General features: G+C 52.3%; 6 protein-coding genes across 6 annotated transcripts; 2 read left to right on the forward strand and 4 right to left on the reverse strand.

Annotated features, from left to right (window-relative positions):
• Positions 1-762: 762 nt before the first annotated feature.
• STEHIDRAFT_91708 (uncharacterized protein) lies at positions 763-2,506 on the forward strand. The gene is made up of 5 exons (XM_007300187.1): positions 763-838; positions 912-1,129; positions 1,203-1,768; positions 1,861-2,054; positions 2,171-2,506. Exons 1-5 carry the CDS (start codon positions 796-798, stop codon positions 2,269-2,271), a joined length of 1,122 nt encoding a protein of 373 aa, XP_007300249.1. The 5' UTR covers positions 763-795; the 3' UTR covers positions 2,272-2,506.
• Positions 2,507-3,329: 823 nt separating this feature from the next.
• STEHIDRAFT_144792 (GroES-like protein) lies at positions 3,330-4,867 on the forward strand (the record flags this gene model as incomplete). The annotated part of the gene is made up of 5 exons (XM_007300188.1): positions 3,330-3,598; positions 3,686-3,764; positions 3,899-4,115; positions 4,195-4,637; positions 4,745-4,867. 5 exons carry the CDS (start codon positions 3,330-3,332, stop codon positions 4,865-4,867), a joined length of 1,131 nt encoding a protein of 376 aa, XP_007300250.1.
• Positions 4,868-5,899: 1,032 nt separating this feature from the next.
• On the reverse strand, positions 5,900-7,763 carry STEHIDRAFT_165828 (uncharacterized protein; the record flags this gene model as incomplete). Its single annotated transcript, XM_007300189.1, has 4 exons — positions 5,900-6,126; positions 6,201-6,484; positions 6,699-6,838; positions 6,921-7,763. The coding sequence occupies 4 exons, from the start codon at positions 7,761-7,763 to the stop codon at positions 6,062-6,064; spliced, it is 1,332 nt and encodes a 443-aa protein (XP_007300251.1). The 3' UTR covers positions 5,900-6,061.
• Positions 7,764-8,684: 921 nt separating this feature from the next.
• STEHIDRAFT_118580 (class I glutamine amidotransferase-like protein) lies at positions 8,685-10,187 on the reverse strand. Its single transcript, XM_007300190.1, has 3 exons — positions 9,932-10,187; positions 8,992-9,862; positions 8,685-8,914 (listed from the first exon to the last, which is right to left on the reverse strand). The coding sequence occupies exon 2, from the start codon at positions 9,808-9,810 to the stop codon at positions 9,022-9,024; it is 789 nt and encodes a 262-aa protein (XP_007300252.1). The 5' UTR covers positions 9,811-9,862; positions 9,932-10,187; the 3' UTR covers positions 8,685-8,914; positions 8,992-9,021.
• A 181-nt stretch (positions 10,188-10,368) lies between these two features.
• STEHIDRAFT_137208 (uncharacterized protein) lies at positions 10,369-11,683 on the reverse strand (the record flags this gene model as incomplete). Its single annotated transcript, XM_007300191.1, has 2 exons — positions 10,369-11,482; positions 11,553-11,683. The coding sequence occupies 2 exons, from the start codon at positions 11,681-11,683 to the stop codon at positions 10,732-10,734; spliced, it is 882 nt and encodes a 293-aa protein (XP_007300253.1). The 3' UTR covers positions 10,369-10,731.
• Positions 11,684-12,215: 532 nt separating this feature from the next.
• On the reverse strand, positions 12,216-15,958 carry STEHIDRAFT_73492 (OPT oligopeptide transporter). The gene is made up of 20 exons (XM_007299420.1): positions 15,748-15,958; positions 15,667-15,685; positions 15,479-15,609; positions 15,398-15,415; positions 15,287-15,337; positions 15,134-15,227; positions 15,050-15,080; positions 14,932-14,983; positions 14,586-14,817; positions 14,512-14,530; positions 14,237-14,451; positions 14,079-14,177; positions 13,878-14,018; positions 13,610-13,814; positions 13,406-13,548; positions 13,334-13,341; positions 13,144-13,272; positions 12,682-13,082; positions 12,475-12,592; positions 12,216-12,371 (listed from the first exon to the last, which is right to left on the reverse strand). The coding sequence occupies exons 1-20, from the start codon at positions 15,943-15,945 to the stop codon at positions 12,327-12,329; spliced, it is 2,349 nt and encodes a 782-aa protein (XP_007299482.1). The 5' UTR covers positions 15,946-15,958; the 3' UTR covers positions 12,216-12,326.
• Between the last annotated feature and the right edge of the window lie 1,756 nt (positions 15,959-17,714).

Raw genomic sequence — 17,714 nt, forward strand, 5'->3', positions numbered from 1 at the left:
AAGGGGCATGCTCTATTCGGATATGTTTAAGAGAGAGATAAAAGAGGTACAGGTTGGGTACAGGTATGAGTTTTGTGCTTATAAGCGTGTATAGATAGTATTGGCGAAGTGGCAGCTGTAACGGAGAACATGGCTCGTTCAAAACGACTCTAGATATGAGAGAGGTTGTGGGAGCTGAAGCTGAAGGTCGAGAGTGGGGACGTTCGGCCGTTGATGGAGACGTGCATGGCTTGTGTTTATAGTGGTATCAAGAGCGAGAGAAGAGGACCAATGGGCTCGAGAGTGGATGTTGTTCAATTACTAGTCTGCAGTCAGACATAGCTGTTCTGCTTGTATTGCCCCACAAATGATACATCTGAGTGATGTCGGCTTGGCCCAGGGAAGTCGTAAAGTGGTCTCTATCGTGGAGAATATCAAGCACAAACCGATGCCACAAGCAAGATTGAGTTCGTCGAAGATGTAATTTCAAGGCGTCGATGCCATTTGTTGATGCTCTGGAGCAGCCAGTACAACTCATCTCGTCAAGAGCAAGGGTTGGGCACATCGTTAGTACATGGAAGCTTCGGACGAAAGGTACTTTGAGACAGATAATTCATTCATAGAATAGAGCATAGAGGGATGAGTGGCGGGCCAACTGTGGCGCAGCGATTGAGACGCGTTGTTTGCACCTGTTTGTGCGTGGCTTGCCCAACTGGCAAACCTTATTTTTCGGGGGACCGACGACGACAAGGCGTGTGGCTCGCGAACAAGCTCGATATCCTCAAGACCTCAAACGACAAAACTAAGGCGGCAACAATGGCCTCTCGTCCCACCGTCAACGTCCGCTCTGCCTCTGGCGGTGAGTGCATGCTCATTGTTTCTGATTTTAACGAAGAGCAGGAACTCATGGAGTATCGGTTGACGATGTACAGAGGCCTCCACGTCCCTCCCCCTCCCGGCCGTCCTGACCGCCCCCATCAGGCTCGATGTCGTCGCTCAGGTCCACAAGAGCGTCGCGAAGAACAAGCGTCAGCCCTACGCCGTCTCCGAGAAGGCTGGCCACCAGACCTCTGCTGAGTCCTGGGGTACCGGTCGTGCCGTCGCTCGTATTCCCCGTGTCGGTGGTGGAGGAACTCACCGTTCCGGCCAGGTGCGCCCTCTTTCAACCTTCTGTCCACATCGTTTCTAACCAACTCGACGAATTGGATGGTTTGGACGGATAGGCTGCCTTCGGTAACATGTGCCGTGGTGGTCGCATGTTCGCGCCTACCAAGACCTGGCGCAAGTGGCACGTCAAGGTGAACCAGAACCAGCGCCGCTTCGCTACCGTCTCTGCCCTTGCCGCGACTGCTCTCCCCTCCCTCGTCCTCGCCCGTGGTCACCGCATCGAGGAGATTGAAGAAGTTCCCCTCGTCGTCTCCTCCGCCGCCGAGTCTTTCGTCAAGACCAAGGAAGCCGTCGCTCTCCTCAAGTCCCTCAAGGCCTACTCCGACGTCGTGAAGGTTTCCAACTCGAGGAAGCTCAGGGCCGGCAAGGGCAAGCTGCGCAACCGCAGGCATAGGCAGAGGAGAGGCCCGTTGATTGTGTACAACGAGGACAAGGGGATCGTCAAGGCGTTCAGGAACTTGCCTGGTGTTGAGGTCGTCAACGTGAAGAGGTTGAACGTTTTGCAGTTGGCGCCGGGTGGACATGTTGGGAGGTTCGTCATCTGGACGGAGGGCGCGTTCGCTGCTCTTGACGATGTCTTCGGTACCTTCGACAAGGCTGCCGTCTACAAGAAGGACTACTTGTGCGTTTCAGTTTCTCGACCTTCCTTTCTTCTTCTCCCTCCCCCTGCTTTGCGGTCGGTACTGATTGCCTCACATCGTTTGGATTCACTAGCCTCCCCACCGCCAAGATCTCCAACCCCGACGTCACCAGGTTGATCAACAGCACTGAGATCCAGTCCGTCGTCCGTGCCGCCAACCCCAAGATCCAAAAGCGTCCCTGGACGCAGCACAAGAACCCCCTCCGCAACAAGGGTGTCCTCTTCCGTCTCAACCCCTACGCCAAGACCGTCCGCAGGCAGGAGCTCGGTGCGCACTCTTTTCTTCCTCAGCTCCATTCCCCTCCGACCTTTTCCTTCTACCCTCTGGGAGGGTTACCACCGCGTTTGATTACTGACATTCTCGTTTACTCGTTCATACAACAGTCCGCCAGGAGCGCGCCAAGGCCAAGAAGGGCACCAAGAAGCCCGCGAAGAAGGACCGTGCTGCCTCCAAGGTGTTCCTCGAGACTCTCCTTGCCGCTTGAGTCTTGCGCACCTTGTAATCCTTCCATTTTTACGTTCGTACGCTTTCTGCCTGCCATTGGTCGTCGGTGTTCTATGTGAGGGGATCCCAGATATCCGGAACACGGCGAAGCGCATTGTATGCTCTCGTCTGTTCTCTGCCCTGTCTGTGTACTTGCCCGTTATGCGTCCATGCTGAATTCACATCACATGTTCATGCTGTATGTTTGTGTGATGTCACTGATGTGCGACGTGTGCCCCACTTTCGAAGCCGAGGTGACCGGCGACCCAGTTTCCTTCAATAACAAGTCGCAAAGCTCAGCGGTAAGTCCTGGTATTCGTCTCAGCAGGTATTATGTACCCTCTGACCGGCGAATCATCATGATTTTCAAAGTGATGTCGGAAACTCCGGCGACCTGAAGTAGACTGAGACTCCTTTAGCGCTAGGCCTTCGAGGGGTCGGATCAGCCATGATGACCAAACCGAACAATAAGTATCTGAGAGCGGGTGGATTCGCTATTTTATGGTCGAGCTCGAGTCAGTTCAACGACGATGTCGGGACAAGACGCGTTCATACCACCGAGTCCACCGTGGCCCACCGTGGCCTGGCTTGTGAGCGTGGCGCTCGGAGTAACCGAACGTCAGGACTTCGTCGGAGTGACAAGTGTCAAGTGTTGCTCGTTCAACTCCGACGGTGGGTCTCTCTTTGTTCTCACCATCCCTTGCGTGCGAGGGCTCACTTGGTGTCTATGATGCCTGCAAACCTGGTCTGATTGCCAGGCGGTCTCGAGCACGCTAGTGACTCGAATGAACAATGTAGTGAAGCAGTCTGTCTCCGGTGGACTGTGGACTGTGGACTGTGGACTGTGGACTGTGGGGCTCATTGGACACGTCTACCGAAGTGGACACTTTGATGCACGGTCGAATTGGTGGGCGGTAGAGATCTATAAAGAGCGCTCGGTTTCTCTATGGCGAAACAAGTCCAACAGCCCGTCGTCTCATGCTCCTTCGCCGGCTCATAACTCGAACTCGAAATATTATAACAAACAATCGTACCTACCGCACCACCACCACCGCCACCATGTCAGTCCCACAAACTCAGACCGCCCTCCTCGTCGCCTCTGCCGGTGAGCCCTTCACGGTCTCCACTCGCTTCGTGCCCAAGCCCGGATCGGGACAAGTCCTTGTCAAGGTCGAAGCTGCGGCTTTGAACCCGATCGACCATTTGATACAGAGCAGGGGGATGTACATTAGAGAGTGGCCGGCTGTGGCGGGCAGCGATGGGGCGGGAAGCGTTGTTAGTGTTGGGGAAGGTGTTGAGGGAGGACCTGTTAAGGTTGGGGATAGAGTGTAAGTTCACTACCGTGATTTCAACTTTGAAGTGCCGATCAGTCAGGAGAAGGAAAACTAATGGCTGGTTTTATTTGTGGTTTATAGATTGTTCGAGGGTATTTTCGCCGCGAATAGGGGTACTTTCCAGCAATATGCCCTTTCGGATGCAAGTCGCACTGTCAAGGTCTGTACGCCACACTAAGTACACGCCACACCGAACCACATCTTCCCCAACCCCCTTCTCCCTTTTTCTCTCATCCTAGTAACATAATCCCATCTGCAACTTTACTGAAACCTTCTTCCTAACCATACTCATAGATTCCAGCTAACCTCTCCTACGATGCCGCCGCCACTTTCCCTCTTGGCTTCCATACAGCCGCTCTCGCCCTCTACGGGACCTTCCAGTTCGAGTTTGGACCCGGAGACCGAATCTGGCGAGGCATGGGCTTGGAGATCCCGGTAGGACAAGGGGAAGGGAAGTACAAGGATGAGCCGATCTTGATCACGGGAGGTTCGAGTAGCGTTGGGCAGTACGGTTCGTCCTCAACTTCCCTGTTTCCTCGATGTCCGTTCCGCCATCGTCCCATCAATTGACGGACCTGAATCCAATGCAGCCATTCAACTCGCGAAACTGTCAGGCTTCAACCCCATAATAACGACCGCTTCACCCTCCAACACGGCCTACTGCACCTCCGCCGGCGCAACACACGTTATCGACTACCACACCGTCCCCTACAGCGCTCTCGGCGAGCACATCTCCTCCACCATCACCACCAAACCCATCCGCATCATCTCCGACGTCGTGTCTTCGGCCGAGTCGCAAAGAGCGTGCTGGGACATACTTTCCGGCCATAATGGAAATGGGAAGATGTCGATCACGTTGCCGTTGGCGGAGACGATTAAAGGGGAGATGAAGGAGAATTTGGTGGATGGGAAGGAGGGAGGGAATAAGGGTATATATTCGGTGTTTGGGAATGGGAATGCGCCGGGGTTGCAGGAGGATGGGGATAAGCTCGCTGCAGCATTGGAAGGGTGGTTGAAGGAGGGGAAAATCAAGGTGCGTTTTCGGTTCTCTGACTTTCCCTCACTCAATTGAAGTGATGGAATGTATATTATATTGGGCGACCGAAAACTCACGAGATCTTTCCTTTTCATGCCTGACAGCCGAACAATGTCGAGCTCCTTCCTGGTGGCCTCGCAGCCGTCGCGGAGAACGTGAAACGGTTCCATGCTGGGGGTGTCAGCGCCGCCAAATTGGTCGTTAGGCCTTTTGAGACGGTGGTATGAGTCTGGTCACTTGGTTGATGTGCTGGTATTTAGCAGTAGGACCGCTTCCGCGGATATGTGGCCTTAGGAATGTATGATAGGCGGCGAGATGGCCCAGGAAACGTAACGTAGACTGTTGCGCTACGCATAAACATAGGAGTAGTATGTATGGCGCTTGCGTATGGAATGGATGGATGATATTTTGCCAGTCGTGGGCCACACCAGGACTTCCAATCAGAGCAACGCCACACACGGCGAATTATACGGATCCGAGATTTCGGCGCCGAACCACACCTCCCACGGCGCACAAAGTTTGTGGCATGGCCACTTCCCTTCCACGTTCCATGTCCATCGCTCCATACCCCACGACGCCTGGTGTCAATGAGGTTTTGACGTTGTTGAGCCGGAATAGAAGAAGGAAGGCGAGGATCTCCTATTTCTAGATGAGCATATCCCCGATTTATATGGGTTTAGACTCTAGAGTCGTGGCTGAAATGCCGCAGAGACGCCAACGATGCGCACGGAGACGTATGGGACTAGAAGCGCTCAGGTCTAGCCTGGATGTTCCGAGAATAATATCACAACAAGTATGGTGGTACACAGTAAAACAACAGCCAAGACGATGAAGGAAAGAGCCCAAAACATATACAACACGAATGCGATATCGACAGCATATATCGAGAAGCGACCGAAGACGTAGCGAAAAGTATAGCAATGCGATGGAGAAAGTGGCCAGCACGGACTAGAATGAAATCCAAGGGATCGAAGTTGAAAAGACGATGAATGTGGCAGCCTGTGCCAGAGAATATCAATGATTACGACAACACAAGTGTGACGAGAAGAGATGAAGAGGTGCGATGCGTGGACCAGATGTGTGAGTGCGTTTCAGAAAGTGAGGGAGATATGCGTAGACGGATATAACGTGATATGATGTGATGCAAAACGACCTGAAATGAAAAATGACCAAAAAATACACCGATGCAGGGAGGGTCCGAACCATGAGTGCAATGCGTGTGGCGAACGAAGATGGATGATGGGTGAAAGTTGTCAGGGTGGATGCGTGGTGTATGGATGCGTAGCAGGCTTGCGGTACCGTTCATAAATAGATCGTGCACGGTGCGTATCATTCGTAGAGTGGCGTCGCGGTGGGTAGGTCGTGTCGTCGTGTCGCCTTGTAGTCGATGATTGGATCGTGAGATAGCGGTAAATTGGGACCTAATGGCCTGCGCCTAAGGGGTCATGCCTCCTTGTAGCCCTTCCGACGATCCTCTTCAACCCATCTACCGTCACAATCCAGTATCGGATAAATCAGTATCGTCGCTTCCGTACGCTCAACACGCCTTGATCGACTCACCTCTCAGCGGTCCCCAATGCTGGCTCCCATTCCCTCCCCCAGGCCCCGAACCCGCTCCACTCCCAGCAGCCCCCACAGATATCGCCCGCCTTGGCGTGCCCAGAGGAATAGTCAGAGGTAGCGATATTCCAAGGTTCAAGTTAACGTGTCCGAGGGTTGCGGCGGCTGGAGCGTTGCCCGTGGGGGCGGCTTGACGATGTCGACCACAGTCATGCATACGCAGCTCTCGGGGAGATTCGTAAGTTCCGCCACACGCATTGCATGGGAACTCTTTGGGGCTTAACCTGTTACGCATCGTAAGAGGAGTGAGTAAAGACTCTAGGAGGAGGCACGAGAGGAGCAGAAAGTGTAAGCCTGCTGGAGGACACGATGGAGTGGGGAGGGACGGGGCCGCTTAGATGGGTGAATGGAGTGCGGACGGTAAGGGTGCGGCTCGAAATCGTGGAGTGGTTAAGGGGTGGGTAGATGGATGAGTAGATGGGGAAAATGTAAGCGCACCGATCATGTATATCGTGGATGTGCAGGTGTAGGGCAACGGCCTTGACTGACTTGAGAAGGTCAGTGCAGTCGTGGCGCGGACACTCGATACGACCGTCTGGACGAGTAGAACGGATCATCGCTAACGTCGCTTCCTCCATCTAGAGGACCACACGTCAAATTAAGCATGTTAAATCAAGAATTGAAGAAAGAGCGAATCAGGGACATTAAATAGGCACATACAACTCGCTCAAGACCATCGACCCTAGACTGACGTCGCCGTGCTTTGGGAGAAGGTGGCGAACTGCTGTGGCTGGGTGATACCGAAGTGTCAATTGCGGAAAGGCCCCGGTTCTCCTTGACCTCCGACGTCGCTTGAGACAACAAATATCTCGAAACAGGCCAAGGAATGCCCGTCGGTGGTAGCTGGTTTGCCGATATCGGCAGATTCAATTGGGGCGGTGCTGGATAATCCATCAATGTCGGGTCTCTCGTATCCTCCGACATAGACGTCATATACTCGTCCACATCCACCGAGGCATCGGCATTCGACGACGGTGACGAACCCTCTGACGAACCCGCCGAACGGTACCCGTGCGCCAGACCACCCATCAAGCCCACAGCTCCCCATCTCGGCGCATCGTCCATAGCCCACTTGTTCGCTCGCATATCAAGCTTGTCTCGCATTGCCCAAACTGCCCGGCATTTGGCTGCTACCTCTTGTGCAGAACTGATCTTTCTCGTCCGCGTCGCTCCAAGGATGATGGAAGGTTCCTCCACGGACGTCGATGCTGTAGAAGCAGAGTCGGAAGAAGCAGAGTCCGAGAAAATGGTTGCCGCGGCACTGTCTGTAGTAGTCTTCGACGTTGGCGTAGATTGAGGACTCGGGTGAGTTGGAATAGCGACGGGTCGTCTAGGAGGAGTCTTGGGGAGTAGTGGAGGCGAAGAAGGTAGCGGAGATACGAGGGAAGTATAGTAAAGACCAGTGGCGTAACGGTGGGACGAATGGGATTGTGGCTGAGATTGACTATCAGCCTTTCGACGAGACGTGCCGCTAACCTTCGGTCTCCTTGATGGGTGAGACATAGCGGCAGAAGAGCTGGAAACGGGAAAAGGTACGACGTTCGTTTCCGTGGACTGTAGCTGAGATGTCGAAGGTGTTCGATGTGTGCTCTTCTCTGTACGATGGCCCATAGACATATTATTCAGATTCTCGGCCGCAAGGGATACTTCCATAGATACGAAAATCGAGAATACTAGCCAGGTCGAAGTTGAAGGAGAAGAGACGAGGACAAGCAGAACGAGACTCGAAGCTGAAGAAGAGGGAAAAGTGATGATGGTTCTAGGCCAGAACAAGACGTCTACTTATGCAGATACGAAATGGTGTGTCATGTATGTGAACATGCATCGACTGCAGGCCGCCACCAGTCTTATGGGGTTGTCAGTGCGGAGTGGCTCACGCCTGGCTGGCAAGAAGGCTGGATGGCTCCGGTCACAAGATGCGTGTTTCGATCGTGAAATACCCGGTCAGATCAATGCAGCGAGGACAAAGGATGGATAACGCTACGAGAGGTTCGACGGTGACGTCGCTCAACTCCGGGTTTCGACGAGGACTTCGCATCTGCGGAATGCTACGGACTCTGCACTCGATATGGCCACCAGGGGTTGGAATGTTTCAACACAGAGCTCAACTACATTGAGAGATGTGGGAAGGCATGGTCTTAAGGGAAGCAGGGTGCAGAGAGAAAAGCGCCAATCCCAGACGCGAAGCGCCGCACCGTGAACGCATGTTTGAACACGTTGTCCACGCAGCCACGCCGCTCCGCCACCGATTGTTTTGGGATATCCTGCCTCCTTTTTGTGCCTTCTTCAAAGCATAACCACACTATGTAGTTCAAGACCAAACAAACATCACGATAAAAAAGCATTAAGACGTTTGAAAACGGTGCCACACAAATGTGGACGGGTGTGATATGTAATGCCTTGTACGTCTCAAAATTGCCAGACTGTCGCTAGACGTTGTGGTTTAGGACAACTCGGCAGCATCAAAGCGAATGGATCATTTCAAAACAGGCATTCCAGAACATCACAAACAAGCTTAGCGAAGCAATTTCTGAGGCGCACCGAATGGGCTCTGAGTCGTGAGAGCATGCCTGGATACTTATCTTCTTCAACAAGTGGGATTCTAGCTCATTCCAACAGTCGACGGGATGGGATTTCAACGCGTAACAGCCTTCCTAGATTCAGGGGTTCTCGTATAAGCAGGAAAACCATCGAATAGTTCGAGAAGAGGAGCCGAGCAGCGATCACGTACCTTGGGCAAAATTCCTACGAGCTTGTCTCTTCAATCGCTCGCGATCACACCCTCTTCCCTTCGCCATACAGTCTCTATCATCTTTGCAGAGCCCTTAGCGCATTCCGTGCCAGCCCTCCTCTCCGTGACATAGAGAGCTGCATCCATCCCAGCCGACACACCACCTGAGGTGACCAACCTGACGCCCTCGCCTCCCTCGCCTGTCCCCAACAGCTTCCCAGCATCCACGAACCTCTTGTCGTTCAATACCTCCACACGACAGCCCTTATCCGTATACTTGTCTGCCAGCCCACGAAGCTCATCGCGCGCTGACCAGTGCGTCACGAGCTGAATCTCCCGCTTCGCCGCACTCGAACGTCGAAGAATGCCGGTTGCAGGAAGGTGGAACGCTCCGGTGCAGATGGTGAAGATAATGCGCTCGTATCCGCGTGCATCTTTCGGTGGAAGCGCAGCGAAAGCTCTGATCAACTCGATGATGGGTCCTGAGGTATCGTTCGCCAGACGGAGAAGGGTCGATACAGGTCCTCCGGGAATGACCAGGGTCGAGTAACCCTCTAAGATCTGGGGAAGATCAGGAGAGCGTGATGCGATGTTAACGTGCGGCGTGATGATTCCCCGTTCGGCGGTCTGGACGGACGGGAGCGGAGAGGTGGTGTTTGGGGAAGAAGAGACTGTGGCGATCGTGACCTCGAAGACTGGAGAGCCAGAGGGTGTCGTGGCCATAGACAGAACCTCGAGAGGCCCTGCCCAATCGAGTGTATTCATGTCATCGTATGCGAGGAGGAGAACCTTCTCCAAGGGTGAGGCAGCGCTCGACATTGTGTATGATTTTTGGGGAAAGTATCGAAGCAAACGGGAAGATGGAAGACCGCTGAGGTTGCAAACCAAATCGTTGAGTTCAGAAGCCTTTATTTACAAAATGACTATATGAGAAACATACGATCTCAAACTCTTGGCTCGTCGGCGTTAAGTCGAAGTGGTGAGAGTATGGTGAGTCACTGGAATCGATCGTCTTGCTGAGCATTCTTCGTTCCCGTTGGGCGACCCATCGTTGAGCGTGAATAGTGTTGGCTAAACTAGCCTCAAGGCCTTACGGAAAGAGTCAGGTGAGCCCCAAATTATGTGCACCCATGATTCTTCTTGAGAAACTGAAGAAGTTGTGCAAGGTGAGGAAAAGAAATATCGGATATTCGTTGAAAGGGGTTGAGAGGTGCCACACCAGGGAGACACCAAAGGGTGCCCGCGTTTTTGTGTCCTCCGGAATATTCCGTTTTCATTAGGTTATTTGCGTCTATTTGGCCCCATCACCACTCACCAAGCATTCTTGTGCACTGCGTAGCACACAGTCTCGCACCGACAATTACTGCCCAGACATCCATCTCATCTAGCGCACCCATTGCTCTACTGTACCTCTCGAGTCCCGTGGCTCGGTCGACTCAACCTGGGCCAACCTGGGACGCATCGAAGGCCTGAAGATACTTACACTTATGACTCAGAGGGCCGGGAGGTTGCAGTGGAATGATGGATTCATACACGCTTCGGAGAGTTCTACGCTTGTGGAAGATGAAAAGGAGAGTAAGTTATGGATTTTAAAGAGGACTAGGTGATATCCGAGGATTATTGGCGCAAACTTGTAGCCAGACAGGCAAGAATGATACAGAAATCGGTTGGTTCAGCTACCCGTACGATTACAGTCACATGGGTAATGAAAAAGGAAAGTCCTCGTCTAGCCCTACAGTCTCATAGTAGATGTGAAGCATCCGAGTTCATCTTCACTCTCTTGTTCGGTGAAACCACATTTATCTTGTCCGCCACAAGCGCTCCTGCCTCCGGAATCGCTTCGTCTTCAGTTTGTTCCTCTAGCGCATCCCGACTACGTTTCTTGAGGGTAGACCGCGCAATCATCCTGCCAGAAGATATTTTCGAAGAGACCGCGTCGTCATTTCCATCCTCCGTTTCATCTTCCGGACTCGACGAACAAGAGGCTGGTACAAGCGCTGAGCCGACAGAAGGTGGCGAGGACGGAGAAGCGGGCTGAGATACGCGAGGCTGCTCGTGTCCAAGGTCCACGACAACAGGCACCGTCTCAGCACTGGGAGTGTCGTTGGTCGAAGTGGGGGTGAGGTTAGAGTTTAAGTCTTCTTGAAGGGGACGGGAGTTCGAGACCTCACGATGCCGAGAATGGTTCGCTCGACGAGGGCCACGCTGGTGCTCGGCCGCACGAGGATCGTTTGCGACTACACGAACAATGGGTGCATTGGGTCCGACGTTGGACGCTCCGGGGTTTGATTCAGATGAGGTTGCGACTAGGGGCGAGGACGAAACATGCGTAGCCTGAGGGAGAGTTGCAGCTGGAGTACGTGTGTCTCCGTTACGAACGCCGAAAGACGACAAGGGAGCTGCATGGATCTTCAACGGTAAGATAAACTCAGTCTCCAGTGTGAAACGATCAAGAGCTTCAGGATAGTTTTTGCCCAGAAAATTGAACACCCTATATCACGATTCAGAACAAAACTTTGGGTAAGCTTCGAACGATAGAGCGACAGCCGAACACGACCTACCGCGCTAATTGAGCTTTTAGCTGCCTATTGTCGCGCCTCAGGCCCAGATAATCTGCTGCATCATGTCGAGCCCTCACTGGAGTAGCAGTGACGGTACCGGTTCCGGCCAGATGGAGGGATGGCGTAGACATAGCAAATAGTGGGTTCAAGGTTTGGGGAATGTGTAAAGTCGCGACGAAGGCAAAGGCAAAGATGGAGGTGGAGGGTTGGAGGGAGTTCTGGTTCTGCAAAGCTGCGAAGAGCTTCCCTTTATATACAATTCATGAGATGATATCGATCGCGCTAGCCTGAGTAAAGTACGTGCCAACCCAGTTGGCAGCACAGTCAGAGCGACGGGCACACGATCGCTTGACCAAGGAAAAATGGCCATGATGAGACGTAAACGAGGCTCAGACCCTGGAAACAGCGCTTTGTTCTTGACGACGACTTGACCTTACTTGGATGATTACTGGAATAGGAAGGGAATCAACAATGAAATTTCTCAGGCCAAGACTTTGGCGAAGGTCGGATAGTGCCGGCTGTGGCACCGTCGAGCCATTTCCTTTCAGTGCCCGCTGCGGGTCATTGCCCACCGAGGTCTTTGATGGCTCTGAAACCAAGTTGACCTTTTCACATGCTTATGACCACAGTCAATCGTCTCCGGAACACCATAGTACCGAGCGGGAAGAGAGATCGATTCCGAAACCAGGAGACCCAAGACTACAAAACAGCCACATACACAAACTACAAAAAAGAATAATGAAACTACAACAAACATCCCAGTACCATAACACCTTAATCAGACAAACGCAAACAATAATCGGGATTGCCGGCGGGGTTCTATAAGGATAAGGATATGACAAGCAAGGACAAGGTCAGAACATTCGTGTCTGAGACTCGCGCAGTGGAAGGCGGGTTCAAAGAAGTGAAGTGAGGGACGTACCAGTGCCCATGTAGGCATGGCGATAGCGGTCCCACTTGCGCCTCCGACTGCGAAGGAGTAGACGAAGACCATGACCTGGGTTCCGCCGTCCAGAGCAGCAGAGAGAAGGAAGTTGTACCTAGGCGAGACGAAAAGCAGACGTCAGGAACGGTTCGTTTATATTTCTAATTGCTGATTGAAAAGTGAAGGACAAGGACAAGGACTCACTTGCGGAACCATCGTGGGCGGTACCGGCGAAGGTAGTACTGGGAGAATATAGCGAGGAGGAACGACGTGAAGACGGATGAGTTGATGCCGACGGCGAGGTATCCGAGCTCAGCGACGACAACGGGAGTGTAGACGGAATTCCAGCCGAATTTTGGCCAGAATCGGTGGAGGACGTAGAAGGGGATGGGGAAGCCAAGTCCGGCGACGATGGTCCATGGAATCCAACCGTAACGGGTGCCCGGGGCGTAGAGAGGCTTTCCGAGGGCACCCCAGGAGATGGCACCGCTGTTGTAGGACTGGACTTGCTGGCCGGACCAGACGCTTGTGCCCTGGACGTCGAGAAGGACTTCCCTGTTCGCCGTAAGGACAACTCTCATGATGACGAAGTTGAGAATACCGCCCTAGAAATACGATCATGAGCTTCAAAGTACAGGAACGGAAGGTACGCGTTGCGAGACTCACGATAATTGTGCCCAGCATCTGGATCGTGAAGATAGAGCGAGGAGGGATCTTGCAGTACTGGCCCATCTTCAAATCACGCAGAAGAGTATACGCCTGCGTGACCGAGTTGTACCCGTACATGGTGAAGTACTAGGGGCAGAATGGTGAGTGCTTATATTCTTCAATAAACGATCTGATGATGATAGCTTACCATGTTGGCTGTAAAGGGGACACATATATTGAGTTCGATGTATGATGGACGGACGAAATGTAAGAGACTTACCGACTGGCTTTCCGGGAATCATACCTCCACCAACCATCTGCACGAGGTTCTCAATACTCGGTGCATACCCGACCGTAGCATACAACGTTCCGACGATGGGTAAGAACACAGCCGCGAAGATCATCGAGACTATCACACCCCACCTATAGAATCAAACGTCATAAGTGTCGAGTACATTTGGAATAAAAGCAATGAAACAAGTACCAAGGAAGACCAGAGTCTGCGGCATAGCAAAGACCGATGGACATGCCCATAGTAATGATGAGCGTCACGAGGTACCACCACTGTGGGGCCTCCTTGTAGATCCGCATCTTCTGGTAGTGGGCGTCCTGGCATTCCTCCGTCCTGCTCTTGAGTATGATCTCCCACATGTCGCGTGCGTGCCACAATGCGAAATGAGCGACAGCAGCTGGATATTCGACACTGTTCAGTATGATGATGAAGGTTCGCGAATATTATCATGGGGACTCACCGCCGATGTACATAGTACGACTGGCCTTGAAGATGACCTGGGAGCCAGCGAACCACGGAAGACCGACAGCCTCGAGCTTCGTCTGGTTCAAGGTATAGTCATCGTTAAGGATCAAGAGCTGATCGTACTCGGTGCCGTTCTCTACAAGTCATGTGCGCGTCAGTGTGAGATCAAGATAATAAACGAGGGTATGAAACTCACCCAAGAAGAGAAGCTGAGACAGGAAGGGGAAGCTCTGCGAATTGAAGACGTTCATCGCATAAACAGCGCAGAACGTGACGATGCAGACAGCACAGCCACCTTTGCGGAAGAAAAGTCAGTATCAAGTCCGAAACTTGAGCTTGATCTTTGACAAATACCGTATAAAGATAGTTGCACGGATAGCGGTGTGAACAGACTTCCGATGGCACCTCCTCCGGAACCGATATAATTCCAATCGGTGGAAATAGCAAACATGCCCAAGCCTTCGTTACCAGCTGCACCTCCGAATATCCTGGTGAACCAAGCGCTGTTCTGGTTGGCCAAGCAGAAGATGCTGAAACCGTTGAGGAGAGGAGCGATGTACTCCGGGAACCTGTAGCATAGGCTTTATAAGTAAAGCAACAGGTACATTCCTAGAAGGCGTAAAACCTACCACTCCCAGATGAAGATGCCTATCCGAAATAATGAGACGGTGACTTGAAACGGTGAGAAAGGAAGAGAACTAACCGACGAAGACAGTCCAGAAGAATCGGACACGCTTCTTCTGGAGCAAGAAGCTCTGTCCACGATGGAGCGCGTCGAACAACTGGACTTGAGGAACCAGCATGGGATACTTGGCGTAAGTAGGATAGACGAGGAAAACTCTGCAAATTCCCGCTAGCCCGTAGCCGACCAACTGCGAACTGATGAGCGTGAAGATGCCAACGGCGGGGTTGGGATCGACATTATAGTACAGGTTCTGTGAGTCAAGAATGCAATCAGTCAACGGGTTTCTACAGGACAGGCATGGCAACACGTCTTTGGCCTGATGTACCCGAATCCGGGATTTATCGGGAGAGCGATGATCACGTACCTGTGCAGCAAAGATACTGATGGCAAAGGCGGAAGTAGACGCGGTTGCAGCCCTGTTGGATGCCAAAAATATGAGACGTCGAGAGAAAAAAGGCATGCCGTGTCATGAATAAACCTACATGACGGTGATCGCAACGTGCTCCTTAATGTCTGTTGGATATGCGTTAGTCGACACCCTAGTTCATATTCTCGAGAACGCTCACTGAATGGACCGTGATTGAGGAAACTCCAAAACAAGTTGTCGCGAGTCTTGAATCTTGCGGTCGTACCAGGTCCCGGAACGAGTTCCTCCATGATCTGCCAACAAACACGATCAGCGATATGATCGACAGTTATTATTAGAGGTAGTGACAGACCTTGCCAAGAATGTACGAGATAATTTGCAGAAAGAGCTGGCTGACGTATACCTAGAGCAAGATATAGGGCTTAGTGCAAGACAGCGGCGATTGAAGGCGGAAAATTCGGACCGTTTGTGGACGGAAGTACTGCAGAGATGAAAATAGTCAACACATTAATCCAATGGAAGGCGAAATATGGGACCGACTTACGAAGAGTTGGCCAAGGACAGCACCGAAACAACTGAGACCAAGACCCAAGAAGATCGTTCGGAAAGTCCAAATACGGAGGGTCGGGTCATCCTCCAAGGACATCAGACGGACGGCCCAATCCTCGTCACTCTCTGCCAGAATAAGTCAGTAAGGCGTATAGGGGTAAAATATTATGGAAGAAGATATACCGATTGGCTTCTCTTTTCCCTGGGTGCCACGACACTAAAATTAGTACAGATGTCACAATAGACAAGTGGAGTACAACGCACCGTCTCGTCCAAATCGATCGCACGGACGTCGTCGAAGACTTCACCGACATCCGTATCGTGCACGACGCCAGTGTGCACATCGTACGGGCCAGTCTCCTTCTCGTCATCATAACCCCGCTTGGACGACGCCATACTGTGGCTCTTCTCGACCGTAGGCCGTTGGCTCTCGAGCGTGGGGGCTTCGATAGCGGTCGACATGGTGGTCAGACGCACTGTAGAGAGGGGGCCTAGGGAGGGTACGGGGCGTCCTGGCGGAGGTGGTAGCACGGCTCGAAGATGCGTACATTGTTGGCTGGCTAGTTATAAGGTGCTGGATCGCGAAGAGGCTCCAATATTACCTATTGCGAAAAAGGAACAGGATCCTATCTGGCCTTATCGGTGGGCTCCAGAGAAGATCCATGCGGTCCTAGACGACGAATGTTGCATTCCGGTTGCGTACCTTGCCTGCCTATGTCAAATGACAGCAGCTCGAGCTTCCTGTTATCGTCGGGCTGTACGGGCTGGGGCTTCTCTCGCGAAAGCCTCGGTCGTTCTCCATAGCGGGAACGCGAGAGCCCAGACACTGAGCGCTTGAGCAAGCGAGCACTTACCGTCATGGTGCACCTGTTCGCTCCCAAACATATTGCAGAAAGGGTTATTCGATACCGTCAAGGCCCTTGGCTCTCCAACGCTCTACAGCGCTTCCATTCATAACAATCAAAGCAGCATCACAGGACTTAAGACGTGCTGCTTCACCACGATGAATCTGATGTTGCAGAGCTCCAAAAACCGCTCTAAACACGCCAATGTCCTTGACAGGATTGGTGCACGACCGACTTTGAGCAGATGGCGGTAATCGCGGGATGGCATTCGACTATGGCGAGCACGGTTCACCACGCTGCCGTACAAGCATCGGTACGAACCAAGAGTTTCGCGAGCACATGGACGCATGTACGATCATGAAACATTCGTGTGACATCTCTGGGCAGTTTGATTCGCCGTCGACCCGCCAAGCGGGGAGCCTCGGAAAATATATGTAGACGTGCCTCACGGAACGGCTATAAATCTCGATAGTCCCAGATCCGAACAATTAAGGAGGCCGCTCCTTCCGTTACTTCTTGATACTTCGGAGCACCCGATTGTACCTTAAGATTCATGCACATCGTTATGCTTGCAGCAAAACGTGGTAGAGCATGCTGGTGTCCTGAAGACCAACCAAATCAGAGTTGGACGCTGCATATAGTAATAACGTCAAAGGATTACCTGAAGCGGAAAGACTTCCCGTAATATGCACCGTCTCACTCCACAGATTGTTATAAAAATGCCTGACAAAGTGGAGAATATTGAGCGTAATCGTGAATGAAGCTCTAAGTTTGGTGGCGTAGCCTGCAGGCCTGCTTGCACGATAACGGAGCCCACACTGGACTAACCCCCGTCGACATCCGTTGGGATCTCATCATAGGTGGAGATTGTGACGCGCTTTGGAGGCTAGCACATCGAATGGACCCGATGGGCAGTGGAGTCGGAAGCTCTGTGAGCTAGGGAAATAACACGACGAGAGACAAGAATCATAACAGTCCAAGCTTTCGCGGGTGACACCTGTAATGCTCCCCAGTTCAACAGACGTGAACAGCAATATCCACAGATTAGAGGCCACGCTTTTGCGTAAGGGCGCTGTTGCAGATATCAAGAAGATCCAAGGAGATCCTGCCGGTATAACGGGGAATGCGACTACTTCGGGTGTACCTTGCTGTACCTAGACACCAAAGTCAAAAAAAAATCTTGATATCGCATGTGGTACCGTCGATCACTGGGATATCTCTTTCTTTTAAAAGTCTCCACAAGACTGCGTTAGACTGTGTTCAGTCGCAATATAGACGAGGTCATTGGCAATAATGGACCTGCAGAGCATAAGGACCTCATGTCAGGCCCGGGGCCGGTGTACGCCTTCACCGTCTCGAGAAAAATGATAAATCCAAAGCTAGAAA

This window comes from Stereum hirsutum (genome assembly GCF_000264905.1).
Source record: "Stereum hirsutum FP-91666 SS1 unplaced genomic scaffold STEHIscaffold_2, whole genome shotgun sequence".
NCBI classification, from domain to species: Eukaryota; Fungi; Basidiomycota; class Agaricomycetes; order Russulales; family Stereaceae; genus Stereum; species Stereum hirsutum.